General features: G+C 37.4%; 1 protein-coding gene across 4 annotated transcripts in view; it reads left to right on the plus strand.

The window, feature by feature from the left end:
• The window catches only part of LOC136854657 (uncharacterized), a 94928-nt gene that overhangs the window by 18806 nt on the left and 49355 nt on the right, over positions 1–26767 (plus strand). For all 4 annotated transcript variants that reach the window (XR_010857757.1, XR_010857756.1, XM_067131236.1 and 1 more), the window contains exons 3-7: positions 4978–5140; positions 10222–10394; positions 15739–16138; positions 17458–17595; positions 24299–24451. Coding sequence is in view for 2 of the 4 variants with exons in the window: in XM_067131236.1 (XP_066987337.1) it covers positions 4978–5140; positions 10222–10394; positions 15739–16138; positions 17458–17595; positions 24299–24451 (1027 nt within the window). In the remaining 2 variants the exon portion in view is untranslated. The remainder of the gene's footprint in view (positions 1–4977; positions 5141–10221; positions 10395–15738; positions 16139–17457; positions 17596–24298; positions 24452–26767) is intronic.

Raw genomic sequence — 26767 nt, forward strand, 5'->3', positions numbered from 1 at the left:
TTGGTAGCTTTCGGCAATTTAGATAGTTATAGGTTTTCTTTGGAGACCAATTTTTCAAGATTGTGACAGTTTCTCTGACAGCTGAGGCTAATTTTTTCAAGATTAAGACCTTAGTTAGTCGACTTGTTTCTTACTGTGTCTGACTCAAGCGCGACTAGTATTCGTTATTGCAGCAGAGGCTGCAGTATGAGATTAACTAAAGAGAAGTATCTGCACAGACTGCAGGGGGCAAGTATGTTCTGCTGAATTATCTTGTATTGAATGTGAAGACTGGGATCAAAAGAATGGAGGGTTTTAAATTCTCATCTTGCTAAATTGGAAAGGGACAGAAAGAGAAAGGCTATTGCTAGTAGGAGTGAGAGCTAGCCAGGACTGCTAGGTCTCCTAGTAATACAGTAAACCCCCCGTATTCACAATCTCACTATTCCCGGATTTCTCTGTGGAATGTGTATACAAATTATTCGCAGAAAATTTGCCCATTCACGGTATTTTTCACTCAAAATATTCACTAATTACTGTATTTATATATCATTTTCATGACTAAATGCACTTTTTGTGATAAAACTATTAAAATACTTGGGTATAAGCATTTTTAGTTTTTTTTTTTTAAACTATCAAAATAGGTAGTTTTAAGTGTTTTTAGAGGGGTTTTAAGTATTCGTGGATTTTAGCTATTCACGGGGGCGGTGTGGTATGCATCCCCAGCTAATAAGGGGGGTTTACTGTATTGATGTTCTTGTTGTTGCTCAAGTGACCTAGTAGGTCCCAGTGCTAGGCTTCTAGCCTAGACTTGTCATTCCATCCTAATCCTTCGGGCCAGCCCTACGAGAGCTGATAGCCAGCTCAGTGGTCTGGTTAAACTATTTTAATAATAATAATCTTGTTGTTGCTGTGCCTTCAAAGTCCCCTATTACCAGTTCTCCAGCTGCACCACCTGCTCCTGTACCTGGCTCCCACACTTCTGACCCCAGTGCCACCGCCAGCCTCGAATCGAGATTTTAGCAAAAGTTCTGTTTAATTGTGACCACTTTGGCCCAGTTAGGGGCTTTGGTGTGTGAACTTATGGACAAAGTGGACAAAGTGAGTGAAAAAGTGTCACTGAAGTGTTGGTGGAGGAGGTGGGTGCCCGTCCCACCGATTCTCCCAGGCAAAGGTCCCTGGCACACTCCCTTAAACAGGGGAGGAGTCATACCCGAAGCCCAAGGGAGGTCGGTGGGGTCTGCCAACGGGTAGTCACCCCCTCAGTCAGACCTCTAGTTACATCCCAGGTTGCGATAGACACCCATAGAAAAGGCATCTTTTCGGATGTGCATCAACTCTTTTCTAGTTCAGAGATGCCTAATCCTGAACAGAGGTGCCAGCGGCATTTCCAGGAGGAATCCCGGCTGTCGAAAAGGCATGCAGCTGATGCGTCCCACTCCCCTGAGGTACCTTACAAGAGGGTTAGGGAGTTTGAGCCCTCCTGCAGTTTCTGGGATAGCCAGAATGTTTTTCTCCAGTTCTTGCAGATGTGGAATATCAAGTTTTGGCTCCCAAGCATTCCTCTTCCATTGACAAGTGCCCGGTAGCACCTTTTAGTGCAGCAGCAACCAAGTCCCCATTGACACCCGAGCATTCAGTAGCACCCGAGTGCCTAGTAACACTGAGAACCCAGCAGCTCCTGAGTGCCCAATAGCGCCCAAATGTTGATTCTCCTCCTCCAAGTGACTCCTGTTTTTGTTTTTGCGGTGCCAGCTCTCAAGCATATGGATCAGGCTCCCTCACCTGCGGTGGTTGATCCGCCACTAGCTCCTATTCACCGCCAATTGGATGACATATTGGGCCTTCTGAAGAAGCCTCCCCTACTGCTAAGTCTACAACTGACTTATCCTTATCACTGGTGTCGTCAGATGAAGAGGATTTGAACAAAGATTTGACTAAGGACTCTCCTCCTACTGCTTATGCTGGGCGATTGTATTTTTTTTTTTTTTTTGCATAGCTTCGCCTGACTTTTTCTCTTCAGCAGCCCTGACTTGGATGTTACCTCTTCAGTTGCACTGGCATGGAGACACGCTTGGCCTGACCATGAGTTATAGCCGCAGAGCCAAGGCTGGGTCCTTTTCCTTCATTGGCAGTTGTATTTAGTACTGTATTGCTTCTCGCAGGGAGTCCGTAGAGCCCTTGAACCCAGACCTACCACTGTATGAAGTTGCCTCGGACAAGGATGGGGGTGTGGTTATTGGGAACCAGTCGCTTCAAGGTGTGGTAACCAGTACAGTAGAAATGAGTATTCTCATTAACTACAAGGAGTTGTTGGCTAGCCAGAAGGGATTTATGTAATTTCTGTCACCTTAGGTGTGCCTTCTCTGGCTTATATTAGAAGGCAGGGGGCATAATTTTGGAACCTTGATAGCCATCATCAGAACTTTAGCCTCCAGATAGTGGAGAGGAATGTGGTACATGTGCCTCAGTTGTTTCCTGATTGACTGTATGTTTGGTGGACACATTAAGTTATCCGGGACAGGTACTCTCCCACAATTGATCTTTCCTTATAGATTGTATGGCATTTAGGAGGATTTTCGGCAACCCCTCGTTGATCTCTTTGCTGCTAAGCTGATTCATTGTCTCCCCAATTCCAGGCCCTCAAGCCTGGCAGTAGACGTTGGGATTCAGGTTTGGACAAGCCTCTTTGTGTATGGCTTCCCTATATTACCACTGTTGAAGGGCGTACTCTAGGGTTGAGGACTACTGGAAACTCTACCATGTTTCTATCGTGCTTTGGTAGTTGAGGAGGCATTGGTTCCCAGTTCTTCCACATTTCAGTGGAATTCTTCTTCATTAGGCAGGGAAGGGGAAGCCTTATGGAAATATCGAAGTGCTTCGACTAACCTCATGGAACTGTCATCTAGCTCCTGAGCTCCAGAGACCTTTATTAGTCATCTAGGGACTCTTTCCCTATGACAAGAGGAAAGTATACTAATTTCTTGTTCAGTATTGCTGGAGCTGTATGGATTATGATGCGAGCCCAGAGGCAGTCCTTCTCTGCACACCCATATTAACAAGATTACAATGTTTAAAGGTCTGCACTTCTTGAGTACAGTAATGACAAAGGATTGTCTGTTTCCTACATGAAGGCTATAATCCATGCTGACTTAGGGAAAACTGTTCACACTTTTCAGCTGGATTGCTAAAGATTATGTTAAGCTGCTTTTATGGAACCTAGTCCTTGGCTTAAGACTCCCTAGTGGCCATCCTTTCAACCCCAGAGAGAGGCTTCTTTCAAGGCTCTTTCATAGAAAGTGTCACTCCTTCTAGGGCATTGGCTTTGGCCAGAAGAGTAAGTGGGCTACATCAATTTATTTGTTGGTAATGTGTTCACATACTGGAGCAGAACTTCTTTTAATGCATCCTTTCATGCTAAGATGATTTGAAGACCAAAGCTCTTCCAAGAGTTTTCTCTATCCCAGCCTTAGAGACTCTGACTCTGGGAAACAAGTTTCTTTGATGCCCTGTCAGGGCTATAGGGATTTATACATCCCATCTTAATGACTCTGGGAAACGAGCTTCTTTGATGCCCTGTCAGGGCTATAGGGATTTATACATCCCATCTTAACCATTTAGGAAGCTGTGTCAGGACCAATTTAGCACCGCCAAAGATCCTTAGGTTCCTAGGTCTGAGATACCATGGTCTTCTTTATTAATCCTTAACCCTGGAAGCACACCATGCATTGTCTCCAGAGGATTGTCCCTTTTTTGTTGGTGAAACCGCATGATGTCAGAGCGACAGCTGCATTGATTAGTTTTCTTTAGCACCTCTCTCTAGACTGTCAAATCTTGGTGACAGTGGAGGTGCAATTATGTTCTCTTCCAGCTGCCTGAGAGCCGTCTTTATCCAGCAGGGACTGCCATACACTAGCACCTATAGTTGCAGTAGGGGAGATTTCTACTAGTCTTCCCCTTTGGGTGTTACGAACAGGTATAGGTTTTCATTATCAACCCCTTCCTGGGTAATTGAGGAACCTTATGCATTGGAGTTCGTACATGGTAATATCATACTCTACTTTGTTTTGACTGCAGTGGGAACAACAAAGTTCATTAGAGTAGATAATGTTGGATTTATGTTGCAGAGCCATTACTCCTCATTGGAGAAAGCTACCCTTAGCTGATCTAAAACCACCTTTTCTTTTTTTAGGAAAAAAAATTGATGGTGGCATTTTGGGTGTGAGGTGGCACAGCAACTCAGTTAGGTAGGTGGTAACTCTTTAGGGATTATGTATGTTTACTTGTGGTTTCAGCTCCCATCAACTCTGCAGGCCTGAGGCACAGAGACCAAACTTGCCTTTCTGTGTTGCACAATCTCAACCAGTGGCTATATCCAGGGTCCATGTTCCACCCCCTTGCAATAGTGGACCCCATCTGATGAAGATCCTCTCTGACAAGAACTTGCCGTGGGATCACATGCATCAGGTGAGCAGCGATAAGGATATGTCTATATCTGATAATTTGGTTATAGGGAAATCTCTTGCCCTCCTCCAGGACACAGTGTTGGAGTCAGCTAATGATGGAGGGTAAGTTTCACCTCAAAAATAATGATTTTTATGATAGAATCAGTTTTTTAGGTACTTACCCTCCATCTTTGAGATCCCTCCCTCCCTCCCTCCTCCCCTCTTAAGAGATTAAGAGACAACTGATCAACCATTAAACTCACTGTCTTACCCCCCACCCCCAAAAAGGGTGGGTGAGTAACTATTGGGAGCGTTTCGCTCGTTAACGATTGTTTCAGTTTTAACACTTGTCGAACCTGCGCCAAGTAGCCGCAGTTAAAGCTAATGATAGAGGGTAACTACCTAAAAAATTGATTTTTTCATAAAAATCATTATAATCTTAAAAACCTTTGTTGTTTTGGACTTTTTGCCATGAGTACATGAGTGTTGATTTGAAAATTATAGAAGTTTGTATTTTTATGTGATGCTTATTAAAATTTTATATTTTTTGCAGTTTTACATTAATAAAGGAGTTGTCCAGTGGAATATAACTTATGATCACAACACATATAATTGGTATACTGGGGAAAGGATTGTTTACTTGTCTGTCAAGAAGAAATATGCTCCTCTCATATGGGTTTTAAGAGCAAGCAACAGAACCCGTTTCACATTGACCTGTAAGTTTTAAAAATTTTGTTTGTTGTCAGTTTAGTTAAGATTACTCTATTTTATTTAGGAATAACTTTCTAAAAAAATTTTCAAACTTGGTAATTCAAAGGCTCTATTAAAAAGGAAATTTAGATTGTAGTTTATAATTTTATTTGTGATATGTTTCAACAAAAACTCATTACTTTATGATTGTGTAAACTGCTGTCGCAGGCATCCTCAGACACCCCACAGATGACTCATCTTGTTTTTGACCAACTAAGTTTTGCATCTGAGTTTCTGAATACCTCTGTTGGTAAAAAGGAATGTCATTCTTTGCATATCTGATGAGTAATTAATACCCAGAATCATGCTCCCCAGAATTTTGTTCAGAATTGCTTTTCATGGGTAGTGCATTAAAATTCATTAAATCCTTAATTCCCATAAATCCCTTTCTTTATTTTTTACAATTAATATACTGTTATAACTTTGGTGCTGGTATTTCCCTGTTTTTCCTTTTGTGTGTGATCATTGTGTTGGACACCTGCTGTAAGTGCCTGTAACTGTCTTCCATGGGAAAGGCAGTTATCTTTGCCTTATTTTGGGCTAAGTGCAGTTTCAGGCTAGGCCCTTACCTACAGCAGTATCTTTACCTAGCATGGAGTCACTAGGGCTTGAGGAGCTTGACCCCTTGGGGACCTAGTACTGTCTGTAAGGATTGGTGGAATTGCACAAATGAATTAAACCTGATGTAAAGGTTCTGCCTTTAGTGATATGAAAACTGGGGTTTCATAAGAGTTGGGATGTAATGTCCTTTTCATTGGGTCTTTGTTTAAGGACTTTCATGCCAATTTCTATCCTTATGGAAGGTAAGCCACTGGACATGTGAGCAATGGCTACAACTTTTAAAATTGGGAACTTATCCTTGGATAAGTTTCCATATCACTAAAGACAGAACCTTTACATCAGGTTTAATTCATTTGCGCAATTCCACCAATCCTTACAGACAGTACTAGGCCCCAAGGGGTCAAGTTCCTCAAGCCCTAGTGACTCCATGCTAGGTAAAGATACTGCTGTAGGTAAGGGCCTAGCCTGAAACTGCACTTAGCCCAAAATAAGGCAAAGATAATTGCCTTTCCCAAGGAAGACAGTTACAGGCACTTGCAGCAGGTGACCAACACAATGATCAGTGGCATGGTAATTTTGTACTTGCTTTGGCTTATATTCATGACATGGAGATAAAATACGATTACAGTATTGCAGAACATTAACTCCCCTGGGGTGTGCAGGGGATATCATGTCCTGAATTGATAGGTAGCCTTTTTTGGTCTACTACCTTTTAAACCTGGTTGTGGTTTTTGGGAAGCTTGGAGGTACTCAGTGTTGAGCATTAGAAGTACTGTATACCTTTTTCTACATATGTACTGGTAGTTATCCATCATTGGCTCTGCAGGGTTTTGGCACAGTAACCCTACCCCTCCTTCTGCTGAAGGGGGAACCCTCCAAAGAGACCTCAGCTGTCTTCATAATGAGGATCTTGCACCTGAGTGACAGTCCTCCTGAGGCAGCATTAATGGCCAATGGATTGCATTCAGTGGTTAAAACAAACACTTGTTTTGTACAAAATATTCTGTTACTAAGTAGCTTTTAAGGGTTGCCTGATTTCCACTTTGCCCACCTCCTTTTTTAAATGTGGGAGTCAGTTATTAAAGGAGAGGTAAGGTTCATTTAAAAAATATAAATACAGTATTTTAAGATTATTTTTTAAATACTTTCCATTATATAAATTGCCCTCCCTACCTCCCCACATTCAACATGGACAGAAGTAAACTGACCGGCTACGAGTGTTTATACCTATCGGTCCCCTGGTGGGGGGTGGGGGAAGTAGATGGATAGAAGACGGATATTCATAGAAAACCGAGTGTTCTCGTTTTTCGTTTCAATCTGTCAAACTACCGCTGGTGTGGAGGTAAAAGCTATATAATGGAGAGGTAATTATTAAAAAAATAATTCTTAAATTAAGTACTGTATTTATATTTCGTTTGTAGTGTCTCCCAGGCCTTCCTTACTGGCTTCATCCTCCATACCTTCATTGTCTGCATCAGCGTTTGCATTCATATCACAAATAGCAATTCTCATATCTTTTTTTAGTATTTCATAAATAGCCTCCTGAAGTTCTGTATAAATTCATCTTTTATTTCATTGGAGAGTTCATTTTTGTTATAGCACACTGTGAAAATATACAGTATAGTTTTGAAGAAAACAGCTTTTCATTAATCACACCAAAACATTTTAAGTAGCCAATGGCTGTTGCTGGTTAGAGAATACTTAGTAACACTTCAAACAGTAAAATTAACCCTTAAACGCCTACTGGACGTATCATACGTCGACTAAAATTGTCTGTTGGGTGCCAAGTGGACGTACCGTACGTCGACTACAAAAAATTTCAACCGTCGGTCAACTTTGACTCGACCGAAATGGTCGAAAAACGCAATTGTAAGCTAAAACTCTTACATTCTAGTAATATTCAATCCTTTACCTTCATTTTGCAACAAATTGGAAGTCTCTAGCACAATATTTCGATTTATGGTGAATTTTTGAAAAAAACTTCTTCCTTACGTCCACGCGGTAACTTGGCCAAAATTTTCAGAAATTCTTTCGTCATTTTGTTGTAATTTTTGCACTCTTTTATATCAGCCGTTACGTAAAGTTTTATATATGAAAATGTGCGCAATTTCATGTAAAATACAACAAAATACAACCCATGGTTGTAGCTTTTATCAGTTTGGAAATATTTTCATATAAATCTCGATAACTGCCAAAATTTCAACCTTCGGTCAACTTTGACTCGACGGAAATGGTAAAAAAACGCAATTGTAAGCTAAAACTCTTACATTCTAGTAATATTCAATCATTTACCTTAATTTTGCAACAAATTGGAAGTCTCTAGCACAATATTTTGATTTATGATGAATTTTTGAAAAAACTTTCTCCTTACGTCCGCGCCAGAAATTCTTTCGTCACGTTGTTGTAATGTTTGCACCGTTTTATATTAGTCGTTACATAAAGTTTTATATGTGGAAATGTGCGCAATTTCATGTAGAATACAACAGAAAATAACTCATGGTTGTAGCTTTTATCAGTTTTGAAATATTTTCATATAAATCACGATAACTGCCAAAATTTCAACCTTCGGTCAACTTTAACTCGACCAAAATGGTAAAAAAACGCAATTATAAGCCAAAACTCTTACATTCTAGTAATATTCAATCATGTACCTTCATTTTGCAACAAATTGGAAGTCTCTAGCACAATATTTCGATTTATGGTGAATTTCTGAAAAAAAAAACTTTCCTTCGTCTGCATGCTGATGGTAACTTCGGCGAACATCTCAGAAATTCTTTCGTCACGTTGTCGTAATGTTTGCATCGTTTACATTAGTCGTTGCATAAACTTTTATATATGAAAATGTGCGTAATTTCATGTAGAATACAACAGAAAATAATTCATGGTTGTAGCTTTTATCAGTTTTGAAATATTTTCACATAAATCACGATAACTGCCAAAATTTCAACCTTCGGTCAACTTTAACTCGACCGAAATGGTAGAAAAACGCAGTTGTAAGCTAAAACTCTTACATTCTAGTAATTTTCAATCATTTACCTTTATTTTGCAATAAATTGGAAGTCTCTAACACAATATTTTGATTTATAGTGAATTTTTGAAAAAAATATTTTCCTTACGTCCGCGCGGTAACTCAGCCGAACATCTCAGAAATTCTTTCGTCACGTTATCGTAATGTTTGCACCGTTTTATATTAGTCGTTACATAAAGTTTTATATATGGAAATGTGCGCAATTTCATGTAGAATACAACTGAAAATAACTCATGGTTGTAGCTTTTATCAGTTTTGAAATATTTTCATATAAATCACGATAACTGCCAAAATTTCAACCTTCGGTCAACTTTAACTCGACCAAAATGGTAAAAAAACGTAATTATAAGCTAAAACTCTTACATTCTAGTAATATTCAATCATGTACCTTCTTTTTGCAACAAATTGGAAGTCTCTAGCACAATGTTTTGATTTATGGTGAAATTTTGAAAAAAAAAAATTTTTATGTCTGCACGTTACGGATTCATGCATCATATTGTGATAATATTTTCTCTGTGTTGCTTTGATCGTTTTACAATTTGTTATATACCAAAATCATCGCAATTTAGTGTACAATACAAAGAAAAAAAAAATAATCCGTTAGCTTTAATCATTTTGCTCACAGCGCGATTTGTATAAAATTATATATGAAATTTGTTTTGCGCTGTCATATATTTCAATGTTTATATATGATAATTATATTTTTTTCATTTCTGATGGTTGCATACTAAACTTCAGGCAATGACAAAAAAAGGAGCCAAAAATGAACTCTTAATCTTAAAAACTAAGCATGCTGTGATTTTTTTAAAAAACTTTTTCCGCTGGCGCTAACTCCCGAACGCCGCTGGCATACGGGAGACGTTTTTGTAAATAGAGGCTCGGCGTTTAAGGGTTAAGTAACACTTCGAATAGTAAAATTAAATCATTACCATATTGTTCACAATAAAATTTAGAAATCAGAGAAATGGAAAAGTAGTAACAAAAGTATTTACTGATACCTCTGAAATTACCTTTAAGTATGGTAAGTAAATTGATGTTGCTGTTTACAGAATTAACTACTAAAGAAATATGACTGAAAGTCTTATAAATGCATTTGATGTTATCAAGTGCAAAGTAAAAATATAGTAAGGAATAAAAGTAAAAAATTGAAATTGGAAAAAACACACTGACCTAGAAGGGTATTTCTGGATTCTTTCAACCAGTCACCAGACACAGTCAGCAATTGAGGACTTAGGGAAATGTAAGTGTAAATCCCAACCAGCCTGAGCCAACTGATCTTTTTCTTCTAAAAGTGAAATGATGAGTCAGAGATTCATGCTTAATCACAGATAGGCTATACAGAAGCAATGGTTTATGATGAAGCAGACGTTTGAGTTATAGTAATACCATTTTTTAGCTGAATGACCATATTTGCATTGTTTACATGGTTCAGATGATTTTGCCCATGCTTCCTTACAGCTCTTTTGAATGGTTATGTGTCAGTGGTTCAGCCCAATGTTACAGCACCTCCAACGCTGAACCACATTTCAACCACAAATACAACTAACCTGACTGCAGTCATTCATGACCCACATGACTGGTTAAAGCAGCGGACAGAAATGATCTCTTTTGTGTGGATCATTAACGATAATGTGAGTACCTCAGTAATATGTTGTTTTTAATGAGAAAACTGTTTTCTTGTTACTTTTTTCTTCAAGTTTGAGTCTTTCAAAGGTTAATAACTGTTATTGGAATTTAGGTGTTATGAGGGCTAAGTATGGTTAATTACTTTCTTAATACATTTTGAGAAATCTACTATGTGGGTTACTTTTGCAAAATTTATACTACAGTAACATGCTTATACCAAGGGTCAGATTGTACTCAAAACTTTCAGATAGTTTCTTCCTCACTCTGTCCATAGATGCAAAGCCAACCAATCTCAAAGAATTCTCTTATAGATGGTCTCGGACAGAATAGTGCTTGTTGGTACAGTGATAGAATATAAAGGACTCGGGACAAGAGGGCTGTGTTTCCCCTCTACAGTGACTTCCTCTGTTTTTTCTTCATCCTACTCACTCATCTGTAACAACAGTGCATATAGCAGCTATGTTCATCATTATACTGGTCTGTCCCAGAGTTCACGTAACCTCCAGGATTTGCTCTGAATAATATCTCTGAATAGTTTTAAGATCCAGTGAAAAGTTTTAGTTCCTTAAAATTTTAACAGGTAGGCTTATATTTGTTGAAATTGGGAGCCAGTTGCTTCCTGCAAGGTGAGAAGTTAGGATTAGATTGCTAGGCTACGATGTAATTGGTGTGCAGTTTTTTCCTGTTTAACAAATCTATGATTAGCATTATTGCAATAATATTAGACAATTTTTTATTATTGAAACTCATTAGTCAGTGACTATTTTAACATTGATAGATAATTTGAGGTTCCCAAAAGGGTAAATCAGGTTAGCCCAACTACTTGTTCATGAAGCATAGCCATAATAGTAGTTCCCAATTGTGCTTGACTTACAAGCCTTGGTGTTTATAAAGGCCAATATTTCCTGTGTAGTATTTTTTGTGATGGTGAGCTTTGTCAAACATTTTAAAATCTTAGAAATTCTGATTTTATATAAATTTTATATGATAATTCCAGTCAATAATGGTTTTGATTAAATAGCAACTAACGTATCCTATAACCATTACCTGGTGCTTTGGAAGAGACTGGGTGAACAAAGTAATGAAATGTATTGAAATACTGTATATTGTGTGGGTATCCATTTATTTTGTCTTAATTGAGTTGAGAAACATTTTTGAGTAAATCCTTTAAGGCAGTGGTATTGCAGTAGAGTAAACCTCCCAAATTTGCAAGGGATGTATACCACAACCCACCACGAATAGTTAAAATCCACTAATAGTTAACACCCCCCTCTAAAAATGCTTATAACTATCTTGAAAGTTCAGATACCAAATGTATACCTTAAACTAGCACCCTACATCAAGTATACCTTAAACTATTACCCTATTACTGTATTAATCTTTGAAATATTATTAATATAATTTCAAAGTCATCTTAAACATTTTATCCTTAAAAATATATATGTATGTACTTCCAACCCTTCCAGCCAATAACACACAGAGAGAGAGAGAGAGAGAGAGAGAGAGAGAGAGAGAGAGAGAGAGAGAGAGAGAGAGAGAGAGAGAGAGAGAGAGAGAGAGAGAGAGAGAGAGAGAGAGAGAGAGAGAGAATATCTTTCCATCAGCCACTCTCCCTTACTATCTATCTATATATCTATCTACCCATCTCTCACAATCTGAGTATCCTTTGGCATGAGAGAGAGGGAGGGGGGTTTATTCTTACATATTATGACAAAGAAAGAGAGAATAACTTTGGAAAGAGAGAGAGAGAGAGGTTATTCTTAAGTTAGATATCAAAGATGGAAATTCATGATTTATGAAGCAGAGAGAGAGAGATTAGATTTCAGTATCCTTGACCATCTGTCGGCAACATTACTTCCCCTTCATGGTCTATGTCAATATGTCAAGTTAATGGACAGGTACTTGCACCCCTTGCTCTGCACCCCTTGCTCTGAAGAATCCAAGAAAAAGACTGGGAATGATATGTATTTGTTTAAAGTTTTTAGTAATTTACTATACAAATGCAAATAGTTGTAATTATAGCTTGGAAAATATGAAAAAAATTAATAACAGTAAAGTCATGTTTATCTATAAAACTACAGCATACAAGACAAACATATGTTACATATGCATGAAAAATCTATCTCAGAGAGAGAGAGAGAGAGAGAGAGAGAGAGAGAGATTTTTCAGTATCCTTCATACAGTATTTGACCAGCAAGAGACAACATTTATTTGACCACTGAGTGGCAACATCTTCTACCCACGCAGTCAGTATGTCAAGATATCTGACATATTTGACAGATTACACCCCCCCCTTGCCAAAGCTTTCGGAAAAAGATGAGGAAAAGAATTTATAATGAACTAAAATCTTACTAATTCACTATATTTTCTTTATTGAGTTGATATTTTGCTGTGTTTAGTGCATTAATATTAATATTTGAAAATTAGTAAATCATTTATTTTTTCATACAGAACAAAAAACATGCATATTACTTAGGCATAAAAATTCTCTTATCTCAGTAAGAGAGAGAGAATTATTATTTATATTATTTAATGTTATTATTTAATCTTATTAAACTTAATATTAATATCTGAAAATTAATACTGGAAATCATTATTTTATCATGAAATGCATGTGTAGGTACAGTACAGTATTTAGTCATGAAAATTCAGAACATTGCTCTATGAAAAAATCTGCGAATGGGTGAGTTTTCCCTTGAATAATTCATAGAAGGTTCCACAGAAAATTCCATAAATCGCTGAATCAGCAAATTGTGAGAATGCAAATCCAGGGGTTTACTGTACTTGTGAAGTCATATTTTAATACAATACTACCATTTTTGGATGTGACCCATTGTTCATGGTACCTAATAGTATACTATGGGCACATACTTGTGGCCATGTCAGTCTGATTTAATTTGAAGTGTTTGCTACATGTACAGTACAGTGATGTATGTAGCTAACACTAGGTAGTTTTTAATAAGCTTTTGTTTGTTTTATCACTACTGAGCTGCTAATACACAGGACCCACAGACCGCCTGCACTGCAGCAAATTGCTTCCTCTGCTTTTTGCCTTTGGAGATAGCTCATAACTACCTGCCATGAGACAGCCACTGAAGGAATAAAAGAGAATTTGGTTGGTGGCTGGACTTGTGTGAAATATGCAACATGTTTCTGGCATCAAGTTTGAATGGTGAAAGAGCTCAATTTAATTTGTCTCTATGAGTCATAGGTTTCAGTAGGAATACAGAGGGAGGAGACTACCATACATTGCTCCACCAGAACTCCAACTGATTGTGTTCCATCCCTCTCCTAGCAGAGTCCATGTTTGGGCCAATTCCCCAAAAGCAGTGGATTCTGGGAACTCCCACTTTGACTTCTCCAATGGAAAAGAAGAGTCTTTCCTCGGGAGAGATGTCATTAATACCCGACTTGGAGTGGGTATAGCCGCTGAAATTTCCCTTCTGAATCCAGAAGATCTAGGGAACAGTCTTCTGCTTTACATGAGAGAAATACCTTAGATAAGAATCCTGCTTCTCCCATGCAGTAGTCGAATGTCAGAGGTGACCCTGTTAGGTTTATCCAACCCCATCTTGAAGTGTTTGTACCTTTTAGGGGGTATAGTGATTTATTCAGGACTTCTGTCCTGCCAGGCATTGGTGATACAACTGCTTTGGCTCAATCAGTTCATGTGGGCTTCCATGATATGGAAATTCCGCTTGGACATTCAGAATTCTGGGAGGTAGTCTTGGACAGTATCAAGGGGGTTCTTGCTACTGAGTGTGAACATAGAGATGCTATCCATGATTCCCATGAGGAATTCAGGCCTGTTCTGGGTATGGAATTGGATGTGATGTGTAAAAATTTCTCAGGGTAGAGAGGCTGAACAGTCTCCCCAGTCAGAGATTGGTTCCCTCACCAAAAAACTTAGGTCATGGGAGCAGAGTAATAAAAAAAACCCAAGCCCAAAAAGAAGTTGAATCAGTTTTCCTGATCCTGTAGGGTAAACAGAGTCTGGCTCTCACATGCCAGGAAAAGGCCTTGTCATTGCCTTCATCTGAGATTGGGAAGTTACTCCATCTGTGGACCTGGAAGGGGTTTGTGACAAAATAGGTTGACCTGACTCCACCATCCATATGAGTGATATTACCTATGGATGTCCCCTTAACTGTTTGGGGAGGCCATTAAGAGGATCGCCAAGTAGCAGGGAGATGATCACCTGTTCAGATGGAGTATCATATCAGCTTCCTGGAGTTGTTGGCTGCCTCTCCATCTCAGAAAATTGAAGCCTTCAAAAAGGGACCCACATTTTGTCAGTTCTAGACAATATGACTGCAATGTCTTGTATCGAGGTTGGGTTCATGCTCATCCCTTCTCAAGTTGGTAATTGCCAGCATATTTCCACATTCAGAAGTGGACCTGTTTGCTGCATGCAAGAACCATCAATTTCCAGTGCATGCATCTCTGAACTTGGACATTTAGGCAATAGCAAGAGATGCACTCCAAGACTGGAACAAATGGAGAACGATATTCCTCTTATCTCCATTGTCTCAGAGTTTGAAGGCTTTTAACAATCTACTAGCTTTCAATGGAACAGCTTACTTAGTGGCTTCAAATTGGCCAAACAGTCATTGATTTCTTATGCTTTAGCAAAGGGCGAGAGGATAGATTTTATTACCATCCGCTGTTCTATCTAAGACATGAGGGAACCTTGTCTAAGCATCGCATTTTCCTTTCTGAGCCGTGACCTTCACGTTTGGATTTTTTAATTCGAGTCTACTGTTCAGATTTTTTAGCTAAGATTGCTAGGTACTTAGTGCAAAAACTATGGGTTTCATCTGTCTAACATAGCAGTTCATATGGAAAATAGGGTTAGATTACCTCCAGACCTGGCATGTAATGAGGAAGGTAGTTGATACATGTACTGTTGTCACAACTATCCGAGTAAAATGAAGGGAAACCTCAGTTAGTTGCTGTGGACAGGAGATAGAGCCTTCTTGTCCAGGGTCCTTTATATTCATCACTGTTTAAAGACTCACAGTGGCTAACTAAAATAGGTTTTCCTATGTCATAACCTGTTTTTTATGTACTGGAACCAAAAATGTCTTAAATTAAAAATGTCTTTTTATTATAAATTCCAGTTTATAGCAGTAAGCGCCTATCTCTCTATCCATAGATTAACAGTACTTATATTGAAGGAAGATTATCTTTCTATTTAGTGGATTCTGTCACTTTTCTAGCTACAGTACTCTCCTAGCAGGTTTATTATATCACTACTGGTAATTTAAATAGCAAAGCTGAACTAGTTGCCAGATGTTTTAAAACAATAATTTTAAAGTTCAGAAAATTCACTTTGCTTTTGTTTTCCAGATACATGCATCATGTTCTTCTCCATCTTTAGTGATAAACATAACTGAACCTGGCGACTACAGTATTCGTGTTAATGTTTACATTGAAGTAGCTGACCATATCATCACCACAACAACTACAACCACTACCACTACCACCACAACGACAACTACCACTACTACACCGAAGCCTAGCAACCAGACAACCACGCTGGCACCAGTCACTACTCAAAAACCAACACCACCACCAACTACCCCAACAATAGCACCGTCCAACATCACTACCACAACACCAGAACCACCACCGCCCATTCAACCGAATTGGAAATGTGATGGGTATTGGCCTGAGTACCCTTCACGTATTGGGTTTGGAAAGAGCATGTTCAAACCTGGCTATTTCTATGTTGATATCTCTGCATCAGGTAAGCTGCTGTTAAATTTACATTTACCTTATGGATAGCAAACATGAGTTAGTTAAATTTATAGTGCTTTACTTTTTGAGTTAAATTTATAGTGCTTTACTTTTTGACCTTTTTGAATGGGTATTTTTAACAGGGAAACGAAAAGATGACATCTTGATCTTTTGGGATATTTAAGGAATGAAGACATTTGTGTTCAAGATTAGTAACAATATGATTGAATTACTAATATGATTAGTATTTAATAGGTGGTCATGATTTTCCAATTTATATTTATAAAAATATTAAATCATGTACTAATTTATATTAATATTTAAATGTTTTAACATATAATTAGTAAAACTACTCATTCCATTTTGAACCAAGAATTTTTAATAGCACTACTTTTGTTAGAAGTTTATTACAGTCTCAAGTAAATTTGTTGAAATTAGTGAATATATTTCTCATGTTACAGCTTATCCTATTGGGTCTGTCATTACTATGATTTCATTATCCAATGTATTTCTTCTTAATCTCATCTTGCCATGTGGTCAGTTGCTCAAGTCATCATTCAAATGAAACAAATGAAACAAAGACAGAAAAAGAGTTAGGAAGAAAATGACATAAACTTCAAAGCAGCAGGTTTTTGACAACAAACTTGAAGCAAAGGTTGGATTGCTGAACATAATCCTATTGAATAATAATGTAAAATGAAATTTTTGCTGATGCACTAAATTTGATCTGTAGCAAAACTGAGCTTTATTTGCTCCCAGTTATCAAAGGTTGTACTCTTTATCTAAAGAAGAGTGGAAACTTAGAGGCTTTCAAATATATTTTTATGGCATACTTAGATATTGGCAAAACTTATTTATCTTTGCTTTGTCATTTTTTTATGTTATAAAATGGTAGCATAAAGAAGTACTGTAAAGGCCTTCAGACCTGGTTTTGTCAACTCTTGGCATCCTTTTTCCTTAGGGTTCAGTTGTGTCCCATATATGGCATATAGGAGACAGAAATATCTTTTATCTTTGTAAGAAGTTGATCACTTTGTCTGGAAGCGTACAGTAGCAAGTTTCCTTATTTTGATTGTGACCATTTGAAAAAAGCAACATGATATAGTTATTAAAGGCGCTTAGTTTTCATGTTATGAATTTGCTTAGAGAACTCCATGTTAGGCACTGTAAGAGCTCCATGTTAGGTAAATGTCTATTATCCTTTAAGAATTCAAATATTTTGGGAAATAGCTCACCTATCTTCTTTTCAAATTGTGTTCTTGAGCTTTTTATAGGGGACTTTTTTTTTTTTTTTTACTTGGGTTGATTTTCTAAATTATTATTTTTCAGAGCCCATAACTCAGGTGAATGTGACAGGCAACACTTGGTTAAAGCATGGAGAGCTGTTGAACCTTACTGTTGTTTGTTCTGGCTCACGACCATGGGGATATTGTTATGAAATTCACCCAGGCAATTACAACATTACTGGTAAGCAGTGTTTATTTTTTAATACATAAAGTTTTAATTGTGAGTTCATTTTGGTTTCCCAGAAACTCATTACTCATATGCAGCCCCTTTCTTGTTTTTCAAATTACCCAGGCAGTGAATTTGTTGTCTAATAGATAGAAGAGTGGTGGTTGTGTTTCACATATATGACATAGAGTCAGGTCTGCAGTAACTGCTTTACTTTTTTGTGTGTACTAGCTATCAACAGTGGAATGAAATTCCCCAAGTTTTTAAATTCGTGTCCACTCATTTCATTGTCTTTCACTCCATTTTTGTTTCCTTTATTTGGGTTATCATTTATTGAAATCTGTATACCTGAAAAGGCATTTATTATCACCAGTCTCATTGTGCAGTTATTGTCTTAATTTCCCAGCCTACAGCAGTATCATTTTTGTTCATTAAAGTCAAGAAATGTCTGTCTTCAAATGATATCTTGATTGAGTGACAGTTAACTGCAATTCAACCAGTAGAATCCTGTATTCCTTCAAATAAGAGTTACATATTCTTTTGGAGCAGCTGTCGTTTTCCTGTTTCCAAGATATAAAGCAACAGCACCTAGAGCAGCTGATTGATTTTGTTGCTATTCCCGTGGAAGCACATTGCAGCCCAGTCTTGATGATCCACTTGCATGACCTAACCAGTGGTCTACTCCTCTGCTGCCATGCCAAGGTATTCTGATGGAGCGTCAATCCTTTCCAGCAACTTCTTCATTAAGAGACGAGAAAGGCAATGTTGTACTTTGAAGTCCTGTGCTAGGTTAGATAGAAGGAAATGACAGTGTTTTCCCCTGAATGACTTCTCTTTTTATTAGTGTTGACTTGTCTCAGAAATTCTAGATATTGTGGCTACTGGCAGTTTATGGAAGTTGTCAGAAATGGTTACAGGTTGATTTCTTGAGCCAAGATCCCCACTTACATTGCTTTCAGCAGGCTTCAGTGCCTAAAGTTGGGACTCACAGAGGTTCTGGAGATTTGGTAACAAAGTGAATTTGCTGCTGGACAAACTGGTGCTTTGACAACTTCTTAGGTTTTGTGGTCAGTTTTTTAAAGTTGAAAGGTAAAAGTAGGTGATGACCCATCATCAACCTTAATCTGTTGGATACATTTCTTGCAAATGCTTTTAAGGGTGAAAACAGGGGATTTGATTCATCTCACCATCAGGAAAGTAGATTTACTGTTATACTTGAACCTAAAGAATACACAATTTCACATCCCAAAGCACCCAGTTTTAAGGAAATGCCTGTGCTTCCTTTGGACAGAAATTACTTCCATTCAGGTCCCTTGTTTCAGCCCTGGTTACCTCTCCACAGGATTTTTTTTAGGACTCTTGAACCAAGAGCTTCATAAAACTGAGAAGATATGCTGAAAACTGGCTGGTGATGACATCAGTATACTCCTGATACAAGTCAGTTATCCAATAGGCTTACTTATTCACTGGGACAAGTTAGTTATCCAGTAGGCTTACTTATTCAATGGGACAAATTGAGCCTAAGTTCTTTGATGAGGACTGTGTACCTTGGCATGACTGGGACAAGTTGGACCTAACTTCTTTGATGAGGACTGTGTGCCTTGGCATGGAGGCCTTAGTTTGACTTAAAGCAGGTAGGATCCTCTGGTTGCCATCCTTTTTCCAGGAGTTCTGTTGCAAACCAGAATATCGGGCCAAGGCATAGCAACCCTGATCAGGCTTCTTGTCTCTCCTTGGAGAAACTATTCTCCATAATTGCTTTAGAATGCTGTCGTACATATACAGTTGATAAGATCCCAGTTAGTAATTTATCAACAAAATTTGCAGCTCCAGATAAAGTCCTCAAGGATCAACAGTGTCATGTTTTATGGAATCAGTTGGTTGGAGTTCCCTGATCTTTTCCTGCCAGGTCAAACCATGGTTGGGGAGTGCACCATGGTCTTTGCAGGGCTAGGGACAGTACATCATCATCTTGGAATTTGAGGCTGTCTTCCTAGGCCTCGATGCTTTTGTTAAGTCTGTTAGAACTGAGAAAATCGTTGAAGTTTGACAATCAGAAGGCATTAGATTAGAAATGCAGTATTCTTTTGCATTAGAGATTTTTTTGGATAGAAGCCAGTGATACTGACATAGTTCGAAGTTGATTATACGAAGGCAAAACATAGTTGTAGACATCTTCGTCAGAGTAAAGCAGGTTACCCCATGCAAATAATTGCTGTACCCAGAGATGCATGGCAATTTTATGACAATTAGCACTGTTAGTACACCTGCTTGCAAGGAGACCTAATCAAAATCTGCCTTTTATCTTGCCTTCCCCTGCCAGACTTGCCACCAAAAGGATAGGCACGTACATTCTTAGGATGAACTGGAAGTTTACACTTTCCTTCTTTTTAAACTCACCAAGGTGTATCTAGACAAGCTGGGTCCTCCAAGAACATGAAAATGACCTGAAAGCTCTGTTTGACCTTAAACAGGAGTGGTTCTCTAATCTCTTTCCCCTTTTGATAGACAGTCCCAGGAGAATTCCCAAGTGGGAGAAGTTGCTCTGCCAGATGCACTTTTCAAAATTCTGCAGTAACCTAAAATGTTGCACCTTCAAACTTGGAGATTGTCATGCAAAGTCATAGTGGTATACCTAGCAAAGTGGAACTGGTTGTGTAGTTTGTTGGTGTGGAAAGATATAATTCCAGTTGATTCCACTGTCTCTGATAAAAAAAAAAAAAAAAGTGTCTTTTTTCATAGCACATGTTATCAGTCTCAGCCATTCAGGGCATTATGGTGGCTTTTCCAGATATGTGCACTTTGTGGAATAGGTATGGGCTCTTCAGTAGAACTTAGTTAACTTGCCTGGCATTTTGAGAAGGAAATACCTTGGATGTTATCCTGGGCTCCCAGCTGGGACGTGTGCATGAGGCTTCTTAGCTTGATCTCGCTATGAAGTAGTCAGTCTATCTCCTGTCTTTTGCAACATGGAGACAGATCCATGAGTCTCTCTCTCTCTCTCTCTCTCTAAAAGAAAGTCAAGTCCAAGCAAGGTATAGGGTATGGACACAAGTTACAGCTTACATTGTGGTTTAATCACTAGGGGACATTACTCAAAGATAAGAGGTCATGGTCTCACATGTATATAAAGTAACAAATAAGGTGAGACTGAGGTCAGTTCAGTTTGTCTATGCCTCAATCCAACTCCCTGGGAAATCTCTTGGTTAATCAGTATGCAACATTCAACTCTTTACTTAATTGACGAATGAGGCAGATTGAATGATGGTGAGACCATATTTAAGCATATGATTGTGCATTCAGTCACATTGAGCTGCTTACTTGCCCTGAAGTGTTTGATCGTAATCAGTTGACGTAGTTGGTTGTTGTAGGACACTTTCGACTTAAACAGGTTACTTGATGCAGTAGATTTACTTAAAAGGGGTTTGCTTGGTACTGTAGTTTTACTTGAAAAAAGGGTTGCATTTGGAGTAGTTTTACTTAAAAAAAGAGTTGCTTGGTGCTGCAGTTTAGGAAGTGGATGATTAAGTAGAGGAGAAGTCATTTTAATTGGTACTGAATATATTAGTTTATAACAGTATAGTGTCATACTATAATATACATAGAGCAATTCACAAGCACCTTGAAAAATATGTATTAACCCTGAAGATGCGGGCTAATTATATATCATGTATTAAACCTGAAGATGCGGGCTAATTATATATCATGTATTAACCCTGAAGATGCGGGCTAATTATATATCATGCACACCTCCAGACCAGGCAAACTTTAAGGTTGGCCAATTTAAGAAAAAAAAATGCATCAGTGGAAAGAGGAAGATATGCAAATGCACATGGTGTAAGCAAAAATTTCTAAAAAAAATTTTCCATACTTTCCATGGGAAATTGACAGTGAATATTTACAACCCTGTGTGGGGCCTCTTTTATGAAACTCTTGTAAATTTTACCAAGTTATTCATGTTTTTCTAATAATTTTTTTTTTTTGTAAAATTATAATTAAAGCTCACACAATATCATAACAGATAAGAACTAAAATTAGTAACAAAATCTGAGTATATTTGTTGCAAAATATTTACGTAAATTTACTGAGATCAGGAGATGCAGTAACGTTTTGGAGGTATACATATTTTTCTAATATTTCTTTGCACTTTTCTTTGCAAAATTACAATTATAACTGATATCATATCATAAAAGATAAGAATTAAAACCAACAGCAATCCCTGGGTGTATTTATGAGCAAATAAATAAAAAGACATCATGGGAGAGAGAGAGGAGCAAGACATCGCCCAATCAAGTCAAGAACAATACTGATCTCCCTGAGATGCCCACTGACTGACCTGAACTGAATCTCAAGTCATCACCAGTCATTTATGGGCCATTGAAGTGATGGAAACTCTTTCCCGCTCAATACAGCCAAATTGGAAACTCTTTCCCGCTCGATACAGCCGAATCGTATGGCGAGTAATATTAATACTCATATGAGGATTCCCGTCCATCACCCAAAACCTGTTATAGATACTCTTATGAGGATTCCCGTCCAGTAAGGGTTAAAGTGAGCTTTTGATGGCCAATGTAGGGATGTGATTGTTGTTTTGATTATCAGAATGGTAATTAAAAGGTGCAGCCAAATATAGATTGTGAAAACACATGTTAAAGGAAAGCCCTGGTCATCTGGATAAACCGTTTTTATTAATGCAGCAGTTGTTAATCCAGTTCCATCACTAATCTGGCACTAATTTCAGCTAGTGCAATTTCAAATTTCCAGGGTCACCGCACCAACATGCTGCTACTGTTTGTTGGTGCTACTTGTGCGGGTATGTTTGTACCCTACGCACACAATTGCGTTTATCTTTTGGGTTGTAAAAATAAAAAGTGAGCAAATACTGTAAAAATATAAATGAGAATAGCATAAAATATAAATAAGAAAATCATAAGTGTAATAACAAAAAACAAATAAATAAGAAAACCATAAATGTAATAAGACAACACAAAACAAGCTGTAGGAAGTTCTCCAATGCCAGCAAATGAGTTTGTGCGTTTGTACTTACCTTACGCGCACGATTTTGTTTATCTTTTGGGTAGTAAAACTAAAAAAATTATAAGATACAATAAAAATATAAATGAGGATATTGTAAATTATAAATTTTAAAAAATCATAAGCATAACAACACAAACCAAAACAAGCTGTAGCAAGTTCTCCAACATCAGAGAATGAATTTGTGCATTTGTATGTACTCTATGCACATGATTGCGTTTCTCTTTTGGGTTGTAAAAATAAAAAATGGGAAAATACAGTAAAATTATGAAAAAGAATAGAGTAAAATATAAATTTAAAAAATCATCAGCGTAACATTGCGAACCAAAGCAAGCTGTAGCAAGCTCTCCGATGCCAGTGAATGAGTTTGTGCATTTGCTTGTACCCTATGCACATGGTTGAGTTTATCTTTTGGGTTGTAAAAATAAAAAATGAGAAAATGCAGTAAAATATAGATGAGAATAGTGTAAAATATAAATTAGAAAAATCGTGAACTCAAACAAGCTGTAGCAATTTCTCCAATGCCAGCAAATGAGTTTGTGCATTTGTATGTAGGCTAGGCACACCATTGCGGTTATCTTTTGGGTTGTAAAAATAAAAAAGGAGAAAATACAGTAAAAATATAAATGAGAATGGCTTGAAATATATAAAAAAATTCCAATATGAAGAAGATGGGAATCCTGACAGCTCTTCATCTCAAGACAAGTAAATGTGCTTAGTTGCAAATTCCAACTCTTCACTTTGGAAGTAGCAGTGATGAACTTACTTTTGTAAGCCAACAGAATAACCTGTACTATTTATTTTGCCTGTACTTCATTAAAATTTGACTTGATTTTCATTTAATGTTTCTTTTTTCCTTATTAACCAACCTGTGCTGCTTTACAGGGTATTTTATAGGTGGGATAAGGTGGTTAACTGTTGTGCCAAGTGTATTCTAACCTTACCCCTCTGTAATCCAGCAAAATCACTAATCCAGCCCCCTGCAAGTCCCAGTGATACTGGATTAGTGATGGTTAACCTGTATTTGTCTAGGGGGTTAAAATACTATAGAATGTAAACAGTACAACTCTGCAATGTTAATGTGTAATGTAGTCATTGTACAGCTTTTGGATTAACAGTTTTCAGAATCCTGTGGCCTATTGTGGGATGAATCTCGCAACATAAGCAACTGTTTCAGGAGTACCAGCATTGGATGATGTCAAAAATACCTGTGAAAAGAGGAAAGGCATCAGTATGTAGAGTGGCTGAAATATTTAAGAAATTTCATGTATTAGTCCATAATGAAACTAGTATTCCCAAGGAATTTAATCTTGTGTCTCTTAAAGATGTTTGTTGCACTATAGGATAATACTGATTACTGTATTCTGATTCCTTTTATGTATGAATAGTAGATCTACACTTGAGTAGTGCACAGTATATCGTCATGATCATCATTAACGCTCTTACATCATGTTACCAATTTATTCATGAATTCCCATCTTGCCCAAATGTTCATCTGTTTCTCTCCTTCATGATAAAAGATTTCACAGTACTGTAGTAAGCATCCTGTCACTGCTATATCAATCTCTTCCCTTTTTGATTACTCTTTTTATCATTTGAGTTATTGTGTATAAAACTTCATGATTAGGTAGTGTTTATTTTTGTAAAATATTTGTTGTAAATGGAATGTATTTCATCCTTCCAGGTAATGAGACTTGTAGTAATCCAGTCATGACAAATGACTGTAACTTCCCCATCATCCATTACTTCAGAGATGCTGGAACACATACCTATCTCCTTATTATACAAAATGATGTTTCCTTGGAAATCCACCCAATAAACATTGTTATATATAATGGTAAGATATAGAGTTGTGGTAATATTTTTATGCTTATATCTCTCTTGAACTTGCTTCTAAAATAGTACTGCAAAGTTATGAAGTAAAATCTTTATACTGGTAATGGTTGCCTTTACTATAATTGAGAATGCTGTTCTGAAGAATTTTGAGTATCATATATTTAAATGTATTCAAGGAAGTTATTTGTATTTGTAAGTGCTCCATTAACCCTTAAACGCCGAAGCCCTATTTACAAAAACGTCTCCTGTATGCCGGCGGCGTTCGGGAGCTAGCACCGAAGCGGAAAAAAGTTTTTTTCAAAAAATCACAGCACGCTTAGTTTTTAAGATTAAGAGTTCATTTTTGGCTCCTTTTTTTGTCATTGCCTGAAGTTTAGTATGCAACCATCAGAAATGAAAAAAAAGTCATTATCATATATAAATATTGGAATATATGACAGAAAAAAAAAACTCGTATATAATTGTATACAAATCGTGCTGTAAGCAAAACGGTTAAAGCTAAAGAGTTAATTTTTTTTAGTTGTATTGTACACTAAATTGCGATGATTTTGGTATATAACAGATTGTAAAACGATTAAAGCAACACAGAGAAAATATTATCACAAAATGATGCATGAATTCAAAACGCGCAGACGTAAAAAAAAGTTTTTAAAAAAAATTCAACATAAATCGAAATATTGTGCTAGAGACTTTCCAATTGTTTCAAAATGAAGGAAATTGATTGAATATTACTAGACTGTAAGTTTTTTGGCTTACAATTGCATTTTTTTACCATTTCGATCGAGTTAAACTTGACCGAAGGTTGATTTTTTTCTATTTGTTATTTATATGAAAGTATTTCAAAAATGGTAAAAGCTAAAAGCATGATTTATTTTTTGTTGTATTCTACATGAAATTGCGCACATTTTGATGTATAACACTTTATGTAACGAATAATATAAAACGGCGAAAAAATTACGACAAGGTGACTCAAGAAATGCTAGGATTTTTAGCGGAGTTCGCGAGCACGGATGGAAGGAAAAAGTTTTTTTCAAAAATTCACCATAAATCGAAATATTGTGCCAGAGACTTTCCGTTTGTTGCAAAATGAAGGTAAAGGGTTGATTGTTACTAGAATTTAAGAATTTTGGCTTACGATTGCGTTTTTCGAGCATTTCGATCGAGTTAAAGTTGACCGAAGGTTGATTTTTTTCTATTTATCGTTTATATGAAAATATTTCAAAAATGGTAAAAGCTAAAAGCATGATTTATTTTTTGTTGTATTCTACATGAAATTGCGCACATTTTGATGTATAACACTTTATGTAACGAATAATATAAAATGGCGAAAAAATTACGACAATGTGACTCAAGAAATGCTAGGATTTTTTGCGGAGTGAAGGAAAAAGTTTTTTTCAAAAATTCACCATATAAATCGAAATATTGTGCTGGAGACTTTCCGTTTGTTGCAGAATAAAGGTAAATGATTGATTGTTACTAGAATGTAAGAATTTGGCTTACGATTGCGTTTTTTGGATATTTCGGTCGAGTCAAAATTGACCGAATGTTAAAATTTTGTCAGTTATCGTGATTTAAATTAAAATATTTCAAAACTGTTAAAAGCTAAAAGAATGATTTATTTTTTGTTGTATTCTACATGAAATTGCGCACATTTTGGTGTATAACACTTTATGTAACGAATAATATAAAACGGCGAAAAAAATTATGACAAGGTGACTCAAGAAATGCCAGGATTTTCAGCGAAGGAAAAAGTTTTTTTCAAAAATTTACAGATGCCCCTCAGGACACCCCGATGCTTCCTAGGTGTCGTAAAAGGCACGGAATGTGGTCCTTGGTCCCCTTCGGTCACACGTGGCTGCACAACACGGCGTTGAGAAGCTGGGTCATCTTGGGTGCTTGGTCCCTCTCCAGCATCCCAGTCTAAAACTCGTCTCACACGCTCACTACCGACAGGCAATATGGCCTTTCACGGTCCTGACGATGTTGGGACATCTCTGCAAACGTCCTGTTGCCTCACAAATACGCAAACACTCGCCAAAGTTCTGCAAAACACGGATGCGTCAAAAAATCGCTCTCGGACAATACGGCGCTGATGCTTTCTGGTACTGGAAGGAGGAAATTCGCGCATGCGTGTCTGGGTGACGCTTATAAACAAAACAACAGCTTGATCCGTGAACTCCCAGCATCCCTCAAGGCGCGTGATTTAAAACCTTTCGCAAACTAGGCCTATAATTATTTTTCTGCGAATATTTAAAAAAAGCATTTTTAGTCGACGTATGGTATGTCCACTTGACACCCAACAGACAATTTTAGTCGA

Source organism: Macrobrachium rosenbergii, chromosome 29 (genome assembly GCF_040412425.1).
Source record: "Macrobrachium rosenbergii isolate ZJJX-2024 chromosome 29, ASM4041242v1, whole genome shotgun sequence".
NCBI classification, from domain to species: domain Eukaryota; kingdom Metazoa; phylum Arthropoda; class Malacostraca; order Decapoda; family Palaemonidae; genus Macrobrachium; species Macrobrachium rosenbergii.